The 21,221-nt window shown below is 38.2% G+C and overlaps 1 protein-coding gene across 1 annotated transcript in view; it reads left to right on the top strand.

Moving 5' to 3' along the window:
* LOC136875677 (ATP-dependent RNA helicase DDX54) overlaps positions 1-21,221 on the top strand; it is a 110,018-nt gene that overhangs the window by 60,381 nt on the left and 28,416 nt on the right. The window contains exons 8-9 of the mRNA XM_067149234.2: positions 7,563-7,763; positions 9,807-9,945. Coding sequence (XP_067005335.2) covers positions 7,563-7,763; positions 9,807-9,945 — 340 coding nt within the window. The remainder of the gene's footprint in view (positions 1-7,562; positions 7,764-9,806; positions 9,946-21,221) is intronic.

Here is a 21,221-nt window from a genome sequence, read left to right as displayed (position 1 = left end):
ACACTAACAGCTTTGTCATCCTTACTTGGCTTCCAGCTCCCTATACAGTGGAACCTCGATTCTCCGTTTTTGGAGGGGCCACGAAAAAAAAAGCTGAAAATCCAGGAACGAATGAATCAACAATTTGGCTAAACATCACAAAAACCGAGCTCGATAGCTGCAGTCGCTTAATTGCGGCCAGTATCCAGTATTCGGGAGATAGTAGGTTCGAACCCCACTATCGGCAGCCCTGAAAATGGTTTTCCGTGGTTTCCCATTTTCACACCAGGCAAATGCTGGGGCTGTACCTTAGTGGCCTTCCTTCCCACTCCTAGCCCTTCCCTGTCCCATCGTCGCCATAAGACCTATCTGTGTCGGTGTGACGTAAAACAACTAGCAAAAAAAAAAAATCACAAAAATGAAATATATATACTTGTAATCTTACAAACGCCCCTAAACCAAACCAAACTACAGCCCCAATGAGCCTTACGCCTACCAAGCGACCGCCCTTGGTCCGAACGCCTGCAGATTTCGAGGTGATGCATGGTCAGTGTGACGAATCCTCTTGGCCGTTATTCCTGGCTCTCTAGACCGGGGTCGCCATATCACCATTAAATAGCTCCTCAATTAAAGGCAATCGTAGAATGACTGAACCTGGAACCAGCCCTCTTCTCCAGGTAAAAATGCCTGACCTTGCCAGTAATCAAACCCGGGCCCTCCGGCTGAGAGGCAAGCAAGTTAGACCGCGGCTATTACCAATACGCCACTTAAAAGTCTCGAAACTTTAAGTCAGTTTTACCGGGGAAACGTCATCACTTTCCTCTGAAAACGTCGTGAAATTTCTTTGAAAACTTATGTCAGTTCAGCAACTTTGATCAGCCAAACTCTTCGAAAAATGTAGTACCCGTAACGCCAAGCCAAACAACAATTGACCAAAAGTAGTTTTTAATTCTCTAATCTAATAAAATAAAAGCACGTTAGATACAAAAGCGTCCAACATGATGGCGAATTTTTTTAAAAATTTTTTTATCTTCCGTTGTAATTTGGTCACCGGTATACTGTTCCTAGTCAGTTTATGGAAATCTTTTGCCATGTAAATTAGGCCTACATCGAGTTTTAAAGGTTATGTTGAACTCGACAATATGGTTTCGAATGTATCAATCCTCAAGTTCTCGAATGCATTATATTCAATTCTGCCCGTCACTAATCAGAATCAAATTGGAAAGTGAATAAATATCATTAACACTTCCGGAATTACGATTATTCGCGACCTTGAGCTCAACTGGAAAGCACGTTCGCTGTACAAGTCGGCACGAGTGCAAAATGATACAAAGTTTTTAAATGTAATGTGTGCAAATAAAATGACTGCGGTTTTTATAACATTTTAACACTAAAACGTGAAATTCCCAGTCTTACAAAGTTTTTAAATGTAATGTGTGCAAAGAAAACGACTGCGGTTTTTATATTTTAACACAAAAACGTGGAATTCCCAGTCTCTTACTAGTACGAAAATGTTAAAAGGAGAACAAGTTTCGATTCCTGCCTGAAAGCCCAGTGACCATACAGTGCCCTGAGGGAAATGCCGAAAACCTGTTCGGCGATGCACTCGAAAAAAGTAATTTAAAAAAATTAGCATCTAACCCTGGACATAATGTAGACGTTTTGCAAGTACGAACATTTGAGGAAACTCATTCCGTCTTCACACAGAGCTGTCAAAATGCGCTCTGCCTCCTTCCAATTGTTGAGGGCACTCTCTTCTTAATGATTTCCGAGAATTCTTTAAACAATACTACCCGAATGCGATGCTAAGATGATCCCTTATGCAAGTTCACCATGAATCGCTTTTCCAGTACCGGTACAGTACTTCCTCAAATTATCGCAATGACGGGATGTCAACACCAAGATCCGTATGTATGCCGTTGTCCTTTCGTAAGATACAGTTTCTTGAAAAACGCGTGATCGAGGATTTAGCGTTGATGAGACTGACATTTCTGGACGGTTGAACCGGGAAATAGTTTCTTCGAGGAACAGATTTAATTAGTATGCTCGCAGGACCACGTAATTTGAATGAATAATACGGGAAAATGTAGTTTCCAGGAACGTATAATCGAGGTTCTACTGTACTCTCATCCTTGCTCCCTAGTCAGCCCTGAATGTACATTGTACATTCCTACAGCTCCTCTAAACAAACCCCCTAACTACCTTTGCAGTTCAAGCGAAGGTCATCTAGGCATAGATCTCTATCTCCTACTCAGCCATAACGATCTACAAATTTCACTCCGTTTCCCATGTACCTACTTCATAGTCACATTTAAATCACCAATCACCTTCCAGTCAATATCTCTCCTACACAGTATTCCACTGATAACAGTCTCTGCTACCTTAAACTTCTCACCAGATCCCACACATCCCCAGCTATGTTGGTACCTATACGTGCTTGCCTTACAGTGTTGGTACCAATGTGAAAAAATACTACCACTTCCTTATCCTCCTCCTTTTCTTATACTTACCTAAACATCTGCCTTAACCTAATTCCTGGATACAACTCTTCCCTGGTTTCCTTTCCTCCACACCCTTCACATTTTCCCAACATGCTCACCAGTGGAATCCACCATGACCAGAGCCTCAACCCCACTCATCTCATTCGATCCCTTCCCCTCCTTGTCTCTTTTATCTTTCCTGACAGCTGCAAAACATACTTCCTCCTCCCCTTTCTATCTCCCATTACTCTGTTCCACCTCCCCTTTGCTATCCTCTACTCTGCATTTCCCATTCCTACCTTTCCTTTCCTCCTCCCTCTTCCCTCCTCCCTCTTCCCTCCTCTGCAACGGTTCCCTGTTCTTCATCTTCCTGTGCTGTTCTACCTGCAATAGTAATAATAATCGTATGGCCTCAGCTACTGTGTGCAGACATTTCAATTTGATGCCATCTGGCTGTCTGCTCGTCAATTTCAACGTTCTGTTTTACTCTAGGCCTACTGGATGGCAGACTGAGTAAACCAAAACTCTCTTGGGCATCCATGGCTGAGATTTAATTAATTTTGTCAGGTAAACAACACATGTGTCACCAGAATTCTTTTACATGCCGACATCCTACGACATGGAGTGTCAAATGAGTTTTTTTCCGCCCTTCAGAAATCTGACTACCTCTGCCGGGTTTGAACCCACTATCTTGGGATCTGGAGGCCAACACTCGACCACTGATCCACTACCTGCAGTGACTCATACTGATTCCTCACCAATACCTCTCTTGGTATCACTCCCTGAGCAAAACCCTTAGCCCTCATTTTCCTTCCCCTTAAGACATTTGCCAACCTGTTTTTCCCAACTTCTCCCCTTCCTTCTTCTTGCTCGTGCCTACCGATCGGATCCTTTACATTGACTGAGGGAGACCTACCTTCATTCCTGTCCTCCATTACAAGCCTAATTATCTCCCTCTTTAATGTCCACTCACACCCACAGCCATTGATCTTCCTCACAGAAATATTATATGAATTAATATGAAAATAACAGAAATAAAATAACATTTTCAGTGAATAAAGGTATACTGTATATATAAGAGCAAGGAAATGCCACATACTGTGCAAGTATTTCACAACAATAAAGCAAGCAAAATACTTATTGATAAATAACTAATACAATTGTACTAGGCACATCCTAATAATAAAATAATAAGAATATCAATGTAATTGAAACTATAGAAATGTAATTACACTAAATAATTGATGGATTATTATTATTATTATTATTATTATTATTATTATTATTATTATTATTATTATTATGAAAATGAAATGGCATATGGCTTTTAGTGCTGGGAGTGCCAGAGGACATGTTCACCTTGCCAGGTGCTGGTCTTTTGATTTGACCCCCGTAGGCGACCTACACGTCGTGATGAGGATGAAATGATGATGAAGACAACACACACACCCAGTCCCTGTGCCAGAGAAATTAACCAATTAAGGTTAAAATTCGCGACTCTGCCGGGAATCGAACCCAGGACCCCTGTGACCAAAGGCCAGCACGCTAACCATTTACCCATGGAGCCGGACATTATTATTATGATATTACTGTATTTCTATTTACAGTAAGTTAAATGAAGCCTTAGAAATGTAGTTAGAACTAACTTCCTAGAGAGATTCCCCCCCCCCCCACTTCACTACATTACAGCGAGCAAGATTACATTTTCCTGATAAAATAACTGCACTACAATTCTAAACTATGCTTATTTGTATCCTAGTAAAGTTTACTGAAACAACATAAATTTACTTTAAACTGAATACTAATTAGACAGATTTTTCTACAAACAAACTAAAATTGAAACTGCCCTTAAATGCTGCAAGATTGGAAGTTCAAAGTACACCAGAGACTTGAACTATGCAGAACCACAGAGGTTAGAATATGGGAATTGCTGATTAATTATTACTTTTGTTTTCTCGACCATATGCGAACTGTACAGTATTTGAATACGAAGAGCAGCGATAATCACCAATAATTATCAAATAATAGGAGTAACGGGGTAATTGAAACTGTGCAAATGTATTTTAAAACCAAATACGTAGATTATTATCATTATTTTTGTTACTATTTCTTTGTTATGCCTGACTTTTAAGGCATAGCTTTTTTTTTGTTTTTTTTTCTAGTTGCTTTACGTCGCACCGACACAGATAGGTCTTATGGCAACGATGGGACAGGAAACGGCTAGGAGTGGGAAGGAAGCGGCCGTGGCCTTAATTAAGGTACAGCCCCAGCATTTGCCTAGTGTGTAAATGGGAAACCACCGAAAACCATTTTCAGGGCTGCCGACAGTAGGGTTCGAACCTACTATCTCCCGAATACTGGATACTGGCCGCACTTAAGCGACTGCAGCTATCGAGCTCAGTCATAGCTTATTTAGTTGATGTCGCCTTTTTTTTTTTTTTTTTTCAAAATCTCTTCATCTTTTCTCTGTGGCTTTTCTTGCCAATCTTGTGGCCAGGTTTTTTTGGTGGTAGTGCTTGGATGGTGTGTCCAGCGGGGATTGTCAACTAATTTTCTGAACTTTAATCTGTCTGTGATGCCTATTTCCTAGAGATCTTTTCCAACTTCGAGCAACCAGTTGTTTTCTTACTTTCATTGATACGACAAGGTTCATCATTCTGTTGATCAATCTCTGATTACTCATTCTGAGAATATGTTCATAAAATTTCAAATGTATTTTCCTAAATGTGTCTGAGATTTTCTCTTGAGTGTTGGTATAGGTCATGAGATTTCCTTATCATCCAGATTCTGCCTGTCCAGACTGGTCCAAAAAATTTCCTTACAATTTTTCTTTCTTGCTTTTCTACATCTTTAATCAATGATCAGTGTTTCAGATGCATATAGTGCTTCAGGCTTGATTACAGTGTTATAATGCCTTAATTTTGCATTTCAGGATATGTTTTTTTAATTATATTTGCTCCAAGTCAGTCTGTATGCTCTTTGTTTGCTTCACGATTCAGTTCTGAATGTTGGATGACTTCTTCCATTATCATTTTCATTGGTTGCCCATCTAGGTACTGAAGAGATCCTTCCATGTAGTGGGTTTTCTGGTATGAGATCTGGAGTCCTGTTCTAGATGCAATTTCATGGAGTTTTTTGATGGATGCAATCACTTCCAGTCTGTTATTGGACAACACTGCTAAGTCATCAGCGAAGGCCAAACACTGTAAATAAATTTTGTTTTTATGTAATCTGCCAAGGGTTATTTCTTTAACTTCTTTTTACCAAGTCTTAATTACTTTTTCAAAAATAAGATTAAATAATAAAAGGGACAACCCACCTTGTCAGATTGATGTTTTAACATCAAATGGTTGTTTGATGTGGTGCCTGTTAGTGTTTGCATGATGAATTATCTTGTTTTCCAATCTACTTTGAATTCTTCCAGTACACGGAAAAGTATCTGTCTGTCTATCGAGTCAGATGCCTTTGTGAAGTTCACAAAAGTATTCACAGTTTGCCTGCTTTTATTATACAAATTTATAGGATCGTCTTGAGGTTAAGAATCTGTTCTGCGCTCGAACTGCCTTTCCTGAACCCTGCCTGATTTCTCCAATCAAATGATATGCTAGCATTTCAAGTCTCTTGAGTAAGAGGTTTGAAAAAATTTTGTAAGTGACTGTTAGTAAGGAAATACAGTACCTCTGTAGTTATTTATGTTAGTTTTATCCCCTTTCTTATGCAATGGGTAAATTATTGCACATTTCCAGTCTTCAGGAATTGTTTCACTGGTCCAGGTATCATAAGAATTGTATAGATTTTCTAAGGGAGATTTCTGCCACCTAGTTTCCATGTTTCAGCAATTATACCATCTTCCCCTGGAGCTTTGTTGTTTTTTAACACATGTATATTTTTTTTCATCTGCTTCTATTGTTGGAGTTATGAATCTGGATTTGGTTCTGATGTTTCAAAAGCGTACAGTTTTCTTCATTATTTGTTTCTGAAGTCCCATCTGGTCATTTAAAACATAGCGTGGGTGCCCATAACTCGTCGGTTCTTCTTTAAATGTTCTGTAAAAGTTTCTAGTATTGTTTTTCTTGAACTCTTGCTTGATTTCTGCCTGTCTGATCTGACCATAGTGCAGTTTTTGGAATCTCATAATTTTTTATGTCTCTTTCTCCATTTTGATGAAGGCATGCCACTTGCCTGTGGTTTTCTACGAATTGCTGTCTTGCCATGCTTCCATGCAGAGTTCTAATGCTTAATCACAGATATCGTTCCACCCCTTATGTTTACATTTCCTCGGTGGCATGTTAGTGCACTTGGCTGCTTTTACAAGTTTGTCTTTATGTTCTGACCAACTAGAAGCATTTTTCTCAGATATATTGGCCATGAAAGAGCCTGAGTTTCGCTTCAGAATCTCTGGGTCGATTTGTGGGTTTCGCCATGATGTACATTTGGGCCTGATTAGGTTGAAACTTCACTTTGATTATAGATAGGTTGTGATCTGAGTTGATGTTACCCTTCTTGACTTTTATTGAGTTTTGTGGTCCTTGGTGTATGTGCTGCAGCCAGCCCATGGAATGCAACTACTAAGACTTCCTGACAACTGCTACAAGTACTGGCATCACTTCCAGATGCCAATTGAAAGTGTGTGGCCACAAGTCTAATGAAGCTTGCCTGTTCGCCACTCTTTGAAGGTATCAACAGTTCCTCTGTTAATTGGTTTGGCTTCCCTGGGCGAGGTGGAGATTTAATACCTCCCTGGCATTCCTATTTCACAACTACATCACTCACTGTTAAAGATAGTGTCTGAAACTTGCCGGGAATCTTGTGAATGTAATGACCAATCAGTGAATACCAAAAATCATGCCCGTGTCTGCCTCACCAAGCGCTCACCATATGTCCATTTCAACTGCTGTAGCCAGTAAACATTTCTATCAAGCTCTTGCAGCCTTATATAGGCTCATGACATACTGTACTTGAGCGACTAAGAAGACCAGTCTTTCCTTTCAGGGCTTGCCCAGTCATTAGTGAAAATGTATTGTATTTGTTGAAGCTATTATAACTCTTGTGCAGTGAATTAATTTCATCTTTTACTATGAATGTTTCTTTTTCTTTTTCCAGGCAAACATGAGTAGAGTATGTAACAATGCCTACAAGCAGTACCTGCGATCTCGTCCTGGCGCTTCTGTAGAAAGTGTGAAACGAGTGAAAGAAATTAACTTTTCTCGTCTAAAGCCACATTCTGTCTTTGGTTTGGAAGAGGTTACAAATAATGACAAATATCAGATATTGGATCAGATGAAGAAATACAGGCCCAATGGTGTAAGTTTACCTCATACCACTTATAATGTAAAGATCGGCAACCTCTGTCACCATGAGAGGATTCAGAATCTTGAAACTGAGTGGTTCGGTGTTGAGTCTTTCTTTGTATTAACAAGTTCTGTAGATTCACAATATTTTTTCCAGTCCATAAACTTAATACCATATTACAGCATACGTTCTTCTAATAAAACCAGGTTACCAGATAGGTTTCAATACATATTAAATGCATGGGCTAAAGACCAAATGGATGCAGGAATTATCTTAAGACCCTATTCCTCTGTTGAGTGTATAGCTCATTGTGAAATTATTAGCAAATTAATATTAACATTATTGAAAATTATTACTATTATTATTTTTTTTTTTAATGTAATTAAAGTAACATAAGACAATGTTTCAGTTTAAATACTTGGTGCCTCTTTTGGCTTATGGTTTTGACACTCATTTAAAATGTAAATTTTGTGGTGAATTCCAAAGTCTTGCAGAGATTTCCTGCACCTTTTGTTCTATTTTTTTCAAATAGATATTGAAAGGCAGGGAGGACTAGATTATCAAGATTCCTGTGACTCTTGTATGGAATAGGTTTTGGCTCTCACATGAAGTTTATATATGAATTTGTACACTCAAATCATCAGCAATCAGTCATCATTGATCTGCGTTTAGGGCTGTCACTCAGGTGGTAGATTTGCTGTCAATTGTTTATGTAGTATTTTTCTCCAGACAGAATTACATTTCTCGTTATATTCCATGGAAGAGTTTCATATTGTTGACAACTGAGGATTGCATAAAATAAATTTCATTGTAAAGTCCGTAGTGTCGTACGTATACTTTAAGGTTAAGTCAATATTCCACCTTTACAGTACCAAAAGTTTGTCTAATTATTTAAACAACATTATTTAAAATATGACAGGACATGTTTCGTCTAACTTGTAGACATCATCAGCCGTATAAAAGCACATAAAAGACAAGGACAGAATAACACATTGAAATAAATCGGGTTGCTGAATACGTCAATTAAAATAGTGAGGCTGTTCTAGATTGTTCCGAGCACAAACATTCAAAAGTTGTTGATGAACAAACTTAAAATTATACACATGAGATGACACAGTAATACTTGGTATTAAAATTCTTCTTGAGGGTGCTGTTGACATGCAGTATTCAGTTCCGTCTGTAAAAGCTGATAATTAGGTGCACAGTGTTATTTCTAGTAGAAAAAAGACTATCAACGAGCATGTGTAGGAAATCCAGAGAGATGATATAAAGATCATCTAATTTGTGCAAAGTTGACATTTCTTATTAAAATTAGGTGGAATATCTGATCGTATGACGTATGCAGAAATACAGTGGATGACCCCAGAATAAGAATAAGGACTATTGTAATTATTGAAATTAGGCAAGTTTTTTTGTATCTTACGATATCTTACGATATAAGAATTCAATAATTACAATAGTCCTTATTCTTATTCTAGGGCCATCCACTGTATTTCTCCATACGTCATACGATCAGATATTCCACCTAATTTTAATAAGAAATGTCAACTTTGCACCAATTAGATGATCTTTATATCATCTCTCTGGATTTCCTACACATGCTCGTTGATCGTCTTTTTTCTACTAGAAATAACATTGTGCACCTAATTATCAGCTTTTACAGACGGAACTGAATACTGCATGTCAACAGCACCCTCAAGAAGAATTTTAATACCAAGTATTACTGTGTCATCTCATGTGTATAATTTTAAGTTTGTTCATCAACAACTTTTGAATGTTTGTGCTCGGAACAATCTAGAACAGCCTCACTATTTTAATTGACGTATTCAGCAACCCGATTTATTTCAATGTGTTATTCTGTCCTTGTCTTTTATGTGCTTTTATACGGCTGATGATGTCTACAAGTTAGACGAAACATGTCCCGTCATATTTTAAATAATGTTGTTTAAATAATTAGACAATAAACTTTTGGTATTGTAAAGGTGGAATATTGACTTAACCTTAAAGTAACTGAGGATTTATTAATTCTAAAATCAGCATATTCTGTTTCTTTAGACTGTCTTTGAAATTGGCCAAGGATCAAGTTCATCTGTTTATTCTGTTATGAAAACTACACGTCAGAAACATCGTGATGCAATCATTAATCACAAGAGGAAGTTGGCAGATAGAGAAGAGAAAGAATTGAATATAACAGGTAATGGATTGCTTCTCTTTCTCATTTTCCTTGTAAGGTTTTCTTCTCTTTTACATAAAAGGAAATAAATACTGGGCAAGTTGGTTGTGCGGTTAGGGGCACACAGCTGTGAGCTTGCATCCAGGAGATAGTGAGTTCGAACCCCACTGAAGATGGTTTTCCGTGGTTTCCCATTTCCACACCAGGCAAATGCTGGGGCTGTACCTTAATTAAGGCCACGGCCACTTCCTTCCCATTTCTAAGCCTTTCCTATCCCGTTGTCGCCATAAGACCTACCTGTGTCAGTGCGACATAAAGCAAATAGAAAAAAATCTAAAAATTATATTGTTTTCTAAACATAATGTGATAATGCCTTTGACATGAATAAGGTACATTACTCCTAGATTTCACGTCTTTTTTTTATGACTACGTTCGCATCTTCGTTGACTGTAAGGAAATGTTCTACAAATAAAAAAATTAAATTGGATAGTATTGATTGTCGTATGGGATCAGTTTATCCAAGGTTTGGTTCCAAATGTTGGCTAAACAAACATGGTTAATGTTTGCATAATGAATAGAGAATAACAACATAATGTTATTGAAGTATGGTGTATAATGGAGATATTCCACACTCTTTAAAGGGTATGGTGTGTTAGAAGTGTACATACATACATTATCATTATAGACTGTTATGCCTTTCAGTGTTCAGTCTGCAAGCCTCTGTGAATTTACTAAACATCGCCGCAATCCTCTATTTGCAACTAGTGCTGTGGCCTCCTTTAGTTCTATATCCCTTATCTTTAAATCGTTAGAAACTGAGTCTAACCATCGTCTTCTTAGTCTACCTCTACTTCCCTTACCCTCCATAACAGAATCCATTATTCTCCTAGGTAACCTATCCTCCTCCATTCGCCTCACATGACCCCACCACCGAAGCCGGCTTATGCGTACAGCTTCATCCATCAAGTTCATTCCTAAATTAGCCTTTATCTCCTCATTCCGAGTACCCTCCTGCCATTGTTCCCACCTGTTTGTACCAGCAATCATTCTCGCTACTTTATGTCTGTTACGTCTAACTTATGAATAAGATACCCTGAGTCCACCCAGCTTTCGCTCCCGTAAAGCAAAGTTGGGATGAAAACAGACCGATGTAAAGATAGTTTCGTCTGGGAGCTGACTTCCATCTTACAGAATACTGCTAATCGCAACTACGAGCTCACTGCATTAGCTTTGCTACAACTTGATTCAATCTCGCTTACTATATTACCATCCTGGGAGAACACACAACCTAAATACTTGAAATTATTGACCTGTTCTAGCTTTGTATCACCAATCTGACATTCATTTCTGTTGAATTTCTTACCTACTGACATCAGTTTCTTCTTCGAAAGGCTAATTTTCATACCATACTCATTGCACCTATTTTCAAGTTCCAAGATATTAGACTGCAGGCTTTCGGCACAATGTGCCATTAAGACAAAGTCGTCACCATATTCCAGACTGCTTACTACATTTCCACCTAACTGAATCCCTCCCTGCCATTTTATACCTTTCAGCAGATAATCCATGTAAACTTCGAACAACAAAGGTGAAAGATTATAGCCTTGTCTAACCCCTGCAAGTACCCTGAACCAAGAACTCATTCTACCATCAATTTTCACTGAAGCCCAATTGTCAATATAAATGCCTTTGATTGACTTTAATAATCTACCTTTAATTCCATACCCCCCCCCCCCCCAGTATGGCAAACATCTTTTCTCTCGGTACCCATGTCATATACTTTCTCTAGATCTACGAAACATAAACACAACTGCCTATTCCTCTCGTAGCATTTTTCAATTACCTGGCGCATACTGAGAATCTGATCCTGACAGGCTCTCTGTGGTCTGAAACCACACTGGTTTTCATCCAACTTCCTCTCAACCACTGATCGCACCCTCCCTTCCAAGATGCCAGTGAATACTTTGCCTGCTATACTAATCAATGAGATACCTCGATAGTTGTTGCAATCCTTCCTGTTCCCTTGCTTATAGATAGGTGCAATTACTACTTTTGTCCAATCTAAAGGTACCTTACTAACACTCCATGCTAATCTTATTATTCTATGAAGCCATTTCATCCCTGCCTACTCACTATACTTCACCATTTCAGGCCTAATTTCATCTATTGCTGCTGCTTTATGACAGTGGAGTTTATTTACCATCCTTTCCACTTCCTCAACTGTAATTTCACCAACATCATTTTCCTCCTCACTTGACTGTTCCCAACACCACCAGGAAGATTTCCTTTTACGTTGATAAGATGTTCAAAAAATTCCCTCCACCTCTTCAGTGATTCCCTGGGATTTATTATGAGTTCACCTGAATTACTCAAAACACTGTTCATTTCATTTTCCCTCCCTTCCTAAGATTCTTTATTACTGTCCAGAAAGGCTTCCCTGCTGCTTGACCTAGCCTTTCCAGGTTATTACCAAAATCTTCCCACAACTTCTTTTTGGATTCAACAACTATTTGTTTCGCTCTGTTTCTTTCATCTATGTACAAATCCCTGTATGCTTCGGCCCTTGTTTTGAGCCATTTCTGATAAGCCTTCTTCTTACGTTTACAAGCTGCTCTCACTTCATCATTCCACCAAGATGTTCACCTTTTCCCATCGTTACACACAGTTGTTCCTATGCATTCCGTTGCTGTTTCTACTATAGCATTCCTGTATGCCATTCATTCACTTTCTATATCCTGAACCTGTTTACTGTCTACTGTTCGAAACTTCTCACTAATCATTTCCATGTACTTCTGTCTAATTTCCTCATCCTGGAGATTTTCTACCCTTATTCATTTGCAGACATTTTTCACTTTCTCTACCCTAGGCCTTGAGATGCTTAGTTCATTACAGATCAGATAGTGGTCTGTATCATCAGAAAATCCCCGAAAAACTCACACATTCCTAACAGATTTCCTGAATTTGAAGTCGGTTAAGATATAGTCTATTATGGACCTGGTACCCCTAGCCTCCCATGTGTAGCGGTGAATAGCTTTATGCTTGAAGAATGTATTCGTAACTGCTAAACCCATACTAACACAAAAGTCCAGCAAACGCTTCCCATTCCCAATAGCTTCCATATCTTCCCTACATTTACCAATCACCCTTTCGTATCCTTCAGTTCTATTCCCAACTCTCGCATTGAAATCGCCCATTAGCACTATTCTATCCTTGCTGTTGTCCCTGACAACGATGTCACTCAATGCTTCATAAAACTTGTCAACATCCTCATCTGCACCCTCACATGGTGAATACACTGACACAATTCTTGTCCTAATTCCTCCAACTGACAAATCTACCCACATCATTCACTCATTTAGTGCCTAACAGAAACTATGTTGCGTGTAATTGTATTCCTGATAAACAATCCTACCCCATACTCTGCCCTTCCCTTTTTAACACCCGTCAAGTACTCTTTATAATCTCCTATCTCTTCCTCGTTATCTCCCCTTACCCAAATATCACTTACTCCTAGCACATCCAGATGCATCCTCTTAGCTGACTCAGCCAGTTCTACTTTCTTTCTTCCATAAGCCCCATTAATATTGATAGCTCCCCATCGAATTCCATTTCGTTCGCCAAGTTGTTTCCAGGAGTCCCTCGCCTGTCATATGGGAGTGGGACTCCATTACTCCCATAGGTCCGAGGCTTGCTTAAAATGTTCTGAGCTCAGTTAATTCATGAAGCAGGATGCTACCCTACTTACACATAGTCCATGTGAGGATCTCTCCTCTAACGGTTTATGGGCCGCCGGTGGATTGTATAGTCCTAGCCACCTGAGCACAAGGAGGGCCATGACTCAAAATTGTCAGAGATGCCCACTTCCATTCTATAGCAACTTTTATCCCGACTCTCAGGACCACTTACTAGGCCACTCAGCCGTTGCCCATGGTTCACGAACTAGGACATGACTACAGTAACCCACACCATGAACCATTGTTAGAAGTGTATGTATTAAAATACGTAGTATATATAATATCGTACATAATGTAGTCTTACTATTTACTATAACAGCTGTTACAGTGTGCTTTTAGGAAAGACAGATCAATGTTTGACCTGATCTTTACATTAAGACATATGATGGAGAAAAATTGGAGTTGGGAGAGGACATAGTGATGACATTTATTGACATTAAGAAGGCTTATGACAGTGTGCCCAGACGGTTGGTATGGGACACATGAAAGAAAGAACAAGTTAACAGAGTGGAAGTTCGAATGATAAAAGCTATGTACAAAAATTGTGTTAGTAGTGTGAAGACTAATATAGGAAAAACAAAATGGTTTAAAGTTGAAACTGGTCTCCAACAGCAAAGTGTACTATCCCACATACTATTCATCATGGATGAAATTCATAAGAACATTAAACAGAGATTGGGGCAACAGGCAACAAAAGCCATGTTGTTTGCAGATGATATAGTGATATGGGGTGGTGATGAAACGGAAGTTCAAAAACAAGTAGGTGTATGGAATCAAGAGAGAGAAAAATTTGGGGTGAAAGTAAGCACAGAGAAGAATAGTGATGACAAGGGGAGGGAAGGAAGGAAGAGGATAGATAAAACTGAATGGTAAAATTCTGGAAGTGGTTAAAAGTTTCAATTACTTGGGAAGTGTGATCACAGAAGATGGAAAGATTACCGAGGAAATTGGAAAAAAGAATACATCAAGCAAACAGCTTCTACCAGAGTGTATGGGGTATTTTGTGGAACCAAGATGTCCCAAAGAAGTGTAAGAAAGTATTATATTCAACCTATTATGAACCCATGCTAACCTATGCAGCTTGATCGTGGACTACAACAAAATGAGAGGTAAGGAGAGTAGAATACAGGCAGCTGAGATGAAATTCCTAAGAGGTATTGAGGGCAAGCCCAGAAAGGATAGAATTAGAAATGAAGAGATAAGGAAAAGGACAGGAATCTTGAAACTTCAAGACAGGATAGAAACAACAAAGCTAAAGTGGTATGGGCATATGATGAGAATGGGAGAAGAGAGTGTGCCAAAAAAGCTTTTTCAGAAAAGTTAACAGGAAGGAGACCATGAGGAAGACCCCGAAAGAGGTGGATTCAGTGTGGGAGTGCATAGAGAAGAGGGGAGGAAAACCAGAAGGGGTACTTAAAAAAGGAGAGAGTGGTGGAGAGACAGGCAGCGATGGAGGTCCTTGATTCACAACCCGACCTTGGAAGCTGGAAACGGCAAATGAAGATGATGATGAACAGCTATAACGTTTCCCAAAATGGATCGTAATGCTGCGTACTAGGTTTTTAGATTAAATTATACTCTTGCAGATACTTCAGCTTTCAAATTCCCTGAATATAAAGCTTGAAGGGAGAAATAGATAAGGAATATACACTGGGGAAATTTAGAAGTCAAAGACCAAACTGTCAAACATATCAAACCAAGATTTATGGTTAGGAAATATCTCCTTCCAACGAACAGTGGTGAGCGTTGTAGGGAGACAAGTTGAAAAGTTGAACTTTGCTAAATGCTGCCAACAAGATTTTATCTACTTTTGATGACTTCAGAACAAACGGCTGGTTCCATTTAACGTAGTAATGAAGGATGATAGTGTTCTTTTTGTTAAGGTAGAGGATGGTGCTGGATTTGGCCATGTTCAGAAATGAATGCCTGTTTCGACTGTTGAGTTTTCTGAATGTGAAGATGTTGTATCAAAAATGTGTGTGCGCCAACCGAGACGTTTAAGTGTAACCGCTGGGATAAGCTGTACAATTTGGTGAGTCAGTTTTCAATTTAGAATGAACATCTTTTCCCCTCCAGTAGTATTTATACCGTGATGAATACTTTTGAGGATGCCTTGTTTTCTAATAGTCTTATAGATATAGTAAGACATAGGAGAATAAAATTTGCTTTAGAATAATATTGGAATTATTAGTTTCACCACATGTACAGTATTTGCCAGAATTTATGATATGCAAAGTGTTCTCCGTACAGGCCATGAAGGCCCTGGAAGGGGTGGAAGGTAAAGGCTTCCACTATCCATAACCTCGGCACTTGATGGGGTAGAGTGGTTAGCTCTATGCCCGGCCGCCTTTGACCCCAGGAATTAATTTGGTACTCATTTTTTGTGTAGGCTGAGTGAACCTCAGGGCCATATGCACCTCCGGAAGTGGAAATCTCATTTATTAAATTTTACGACTTCCTGACAGGGATACAAAGTATGTTACGAGTGTTTGTGGGTTTTTTTTTTCGAACCCACGTCCTTCCAGGCGAACCGAGCACGCCTTTACCACCTCGGCCAGGCAGAGCCGCTACAATTTTTTACCCATATCCAGGAGCCTGTCAGTAATACAAAGAACTAACATAAGTCTATCTCATTGCATATCTGTGATACAATAGATCCATATGAATGTTATTAAAGCTTCTCTGAATTTGAACAGGCCATCAAGAGGCAGAAAGTTGCTCTTACGGTAGCTATGAGCATTCTATTTATTGTAAAATTATTGTAGCATTAAAGATGTTACAGACTGAGGGTACTGTTATTTCTGAGGGTACTATCCAGCTTCTGAATCTAATGATGTAGATGTTGATTCCCATAGGGAACCTGATCATCTGATGGCCAAGCAGGCATCAATTTTTGGTAACGAGACAAAGTCTCTCATAGTGCTTTGGCAAAGCCGGTGGCTCCAAGTAGCCTACGCTGTGGCCTCCACGGTATGCACTAGCCATGCATCTTGGTGGGTGTGCTTTGTACCAACTGATGAGTCCAACTTAGCACACGGGGGCAAAACGCTGGCAACCAGGAATGAGTTAGCTGGAAAATTTATAATGTCCAATAATAGACCATTAATATTGGTATTATTCTGAATCTAATATCAAAATTTGGATTAATAGAGATATGCCTATATGCTCACAATAATAATAGTAATAATAAGCATCATCATTCATTTCCCTCATCCAGCTCCTACTGGTTTGAGATGTTCATGGCACCTTTCCATCTTCTTATATCTGACCACCACTATTCCCCCCCTAACTGTGTTCCAATCCAGGTTTCTTCTAATTATACTATTCTCGATCGTTTTCAACCACTGTAGTCTTGTCCTCACTACTTCTATCTGGAATTCCATCATCCACTTCAGTATCCTTCCCTCTTCCTTTCTCGTAACATGTCTTTTGTCAGTGTCCAGGTCTCTGCTGCATGTCAGTATTGGGCAGTAGTACATTTATACATCAGCTCTTTGCCCTTCATTGGTACTTCTTTCCTCCACACCTTGTTGCTCACACTCCGTTATAATGCATTTCCCTATTGAATCCTTCTACTGATCTGTGTCCAGCTCTGCATCCTGCATCAGTTCACTTCCAAGTGCTTGAAGCTCTCCACAATTTCAAGGTTTTATCCCCTTATTTTTCTCATTTTGTTCCCTTCCTTTTCTCCTTATGTCAACACCATTTCCACGCTGATTTTTCACTCTGGAATGTTCAATAATCTCACTCAATATGTCGAGCTACCCTTTACTTCCTCTCGGTTTGCTCCCCACATCATATCATCATCTGCAAACAGAATTATATTCAGCTCCCTGTCCTCATATTTTACCTTTGTCTCCTTCACAATTTTGTCCATAACCATTATGAATAACAGTGGTGACAGCACACTTCCTTGGCATACTCCAGTTTCATTCCAAAACCATTCTGTTCTCCCCACAGGTGTCTGGACACCTTACTCCAATTTTTGTACATTGCTTGCACATATTCTAATATTTGTTCCCCAAATTTTCCATTGTTTTACTTCCATACCTTTGCTCTGGGTCTGCTATCATAAGCTATCTGTTTACATCAAGGAATACCATCACCATATCTCTTCTGTATGCAAATTTTTTTTTTCCATTAAGTGCCTCATATTGAAAATGGGGTCTAGTGTCGATCTTCCATTTCAAAAGCCATACTGCACTTCTTGCGATTGTCCTTCCATCTTTATTCTCGTTCTCTGTTCTAGTACACTTTCAAACATTTTTTCTACCTGAGATATGTAACTTCAAAGATTTTCAGTCTGCCAAAAACACAAGTTAAAATGTATATAACACTATAATATACACACTGTTAAATAAAGAATAGCTTTTTTCATTCTACAAGAACATCCTCACATTCTATCAAATCACTTTAAATCCTGTGCATATATGTACAATATTGTTTATGTTGTGTAAACTAGTCATTGATTATGAATTGGTGATAAAAAAAATAACGAATGGACGAATGAATGTAGTAGCCTTCCACTGTCACTTTAGTAGCTGATGAAAATGTTTCTGTACTTAACTGCTGTCATCCGTTACCTTCAACAGCTGCGTTTGGACTGATGCGAGCTTCTTAACTCTGGTCTTGGTAGTTTAGTAGTGAGGTTAGGAGAAATCTTGTAGCCACTAGTGGAGAATGTAAAGGATGTAGGGGGGGATAGGGAAATGTTGTGTGCATAGACTTTTTACATTGGAGTAGGAAGGGGTAGTGCTGCTTCTTCATCTTATAATGTATTCTTGAGTATTAGGGAGTAAATATAAGTTCATGATTTTGATTAAATAAAAGTAAGGAAATTAATTTAAAAATATCTTGTAAGATATTATTTTTAGTGATAAATATAACCTATTTTAACTTCTTGATTTGCGAAGATGCTACATAAATTCATTTCACACTTTTTACATTAGCGCTTTGAATCCCACAGGAGGCTGCTTATGTATTAATGTGTTAGGTATTGAATTAAATTTGTTAGTAACAGTCGTCTTGTTTAGTGTGCATCATTTCAATTCATACAGTACTTGTTTTTGACATTAATGTTGGAGTTCCTGGTGGAAAGTACTCTAATATGCAAAAGTTTCATTTTGAAATGAAGTTACTGAACTTATTTAGATGGCACCCTAACCTTGAACTATCAGCAGCTGATCCCCCTATGACATCCATCATTTTGGTTTCGATATTACAGTCTGAGATAATGTAGTCTATCTTGGTTATATTAACTGAGTTTACACTACATAGAATGACTTCCTTCTTTTAAAAACAAAAATAAATCCTGGTTATTCAGGAATTGCAGTTGATGAATCAGGATGTCTATTGATACTGGAAATACTGGAATTTAATATAGATACTGGAATTTTGAACCATATACTGGAAAAATTATAAAATATATTGGAGCAAATATTATCATTCTTTATAATTTACCCTGGATATTTGCACTCCAAAAGTCCAGGTAATAAGAGCAATTGTTTAGGTTGGCATTATAACTTAAAGTGATTTTATTGAAGTAATACTTATGTAGTACAGTAGTAACAATACAGTTACTAGAATATTAACTTGTGATTTTCTCTAATAACCTGGCGTCTGGACGTAACGCCCTCATCGCCCAGCATCTCTCTTGGTGTTGTAGACAGTCACTAACTGCCCTTTCCTACTAATACTGTTTTCAGTTTCTGTTCCCTTTTCTTTCATTTTTTCTTTCTTTCTTTTTTTTTTTTTTTCATTTGCAGTACTTCAGGTATAATAACAATGGATGAATTAGGGGTATATGCTATACTTAAAGTAGCCTATATTATGCATATAATATAATTCATCCATTTTTATTTTATTTATTTATTTATTTATTTATTTATTTATTTATTTATTTATTTACATTAGTGTTACACTTATTTTTAAGAGACAGTGAGTAAAATAAGAGGAAAAATGACTGGTTGGACAGAACAATAAATTCAGATTGGAATCAACTTCAAAGAGTGAAAAGTGCTAACTATAATGGGTATTGCTCTTTGTGTAGGACTAGTTTTGATATTAGCAACATGGGGGTGTCTTCAGTTCGATCTCATGCCAAAGGCAAAAGGCACATCGAAAGAGTAAATGCTTCAAGTTCCAGCAAAAAACTGTTTCACATGATATCTGCCAAGGAAGCAACTACAGACTGTGTTCTCTTTCCTCTGAAGTTCTACTCTATCAGATGGGTCGAAAACTCAAAAGTTAGTGAAAGACTTTGGAAATGCTGCCACTCATTAAGAAGTATGTTGATTCTTTTGAGGAAAAACATCCTGCATCAGAAAACTTTGGAATTATAAAAATTATAAAAAGTTTTGTAAGAAATGATCTGCTCCCAGTACAGTTGGAATTCATGTGTTCTGTTTCCCTTGAACTAGAACAGTATCTCTCGAAGTATCAGAGTAATGATCTTCTTTTGCCTTTTATGTTCTCTGATCTGAGTAGTACCATACTTGAACACCTGTATGGAAGATTTGTAAAGAACCAGGTTTTAGAGTCAGCAAATACTAGTAAGAAACTTCTCTCGATTGATTTGAAGAAAACAGAAAACCTCAAGCCCTTCCATATTGTTGACATTGGATTTGCAGCCTCAGCAGCTTTAAAAGATAAGGGAATAAAAGATGTGAAATTTCTTCGGTTCTATGGAGACTGCAGAAAATTTCTTATTGATATTTGTATGAAGATTTTTGTCAAAAGCCCTCTTGCTTTCAAGTTTGTTAGAGGTGCCAGCTGCTTCAATCCTGCAATTATGACCAATTCGTCGATTAGGACCTGCAGGGTAACCGCTGCATTAGAAGTTCTTGTTGAGACAAAACAATTATCTCCTATGAGAGCTGATATTGCAAAACTAGACTACTTAGATTTCTCATTAAAGGAAGTAGTAGTGAAGTATCTCAAGAAGTTTGATCCCAAAACTGATCGATTGGACGATTTTCTTAGCACGGCCTATTCTCAACACAGTTTTAAAGGAACTGATCCACTTCACACAAAAAGTACTTGTTTTGGTTCACAGCAATGCTACTGTAGAAAGAGGTTTTACAATAAACAGAGAATGCCTAGTAGAGAATCTTCATGAAAATAGCTTGACTGCACAGCATCTGGTGTATTTGCAGCTGGTGGAGTATTAGCTGTCAGTGTTTCGAAAAAGATGATCCACGCAGCCAAAAGAAAGTTAACAGCAGAAGAAATAAAACATATAGAATTGAAGAAACGATGTATTATGCAGAGTGCTAAGGAAGAGACAGAAGAACTGGAGAAAGTAGTGAAAAGACTGAAAAAAATACTGTCGTAAGGGTGTGCGTGTGTACCTTTTGAGTATAAGCTATAGTCATTGTGAATTGATAATTAAATACATATGCTAATAATTCACAAATTTCTTATAAAATGTATAAGCTACATAGCATAGCACACAACTCTGTACATTACATATATATCATACAGCATAAAAACTACTGTATATAGAGTAACATTTTATGTTTCTGTGATGCATATAAAGGGGATTGATTTCATATATATTTCTTG

The sequence above is a fragment of the Anabrus simplex genome, chromosome 1 (assembly GCF_040414725.1).
Source record: "Anabrus simplex isolate iqAnaSimp1 chromosome 1, ASM4041472v1, whole genome shotgun sequence".
Classification (NCBI taxonomy): Eukaryota; Metazoa; Arthropoda; class Insecta; order Orthoptera; family Tettigoniidae; genus Anabrus; species Anabrus simplex.
Note: the sequence above shows the minus strand (reverse complement) of the source record. Positions and strands in the feature narration are given on the sequence as shown.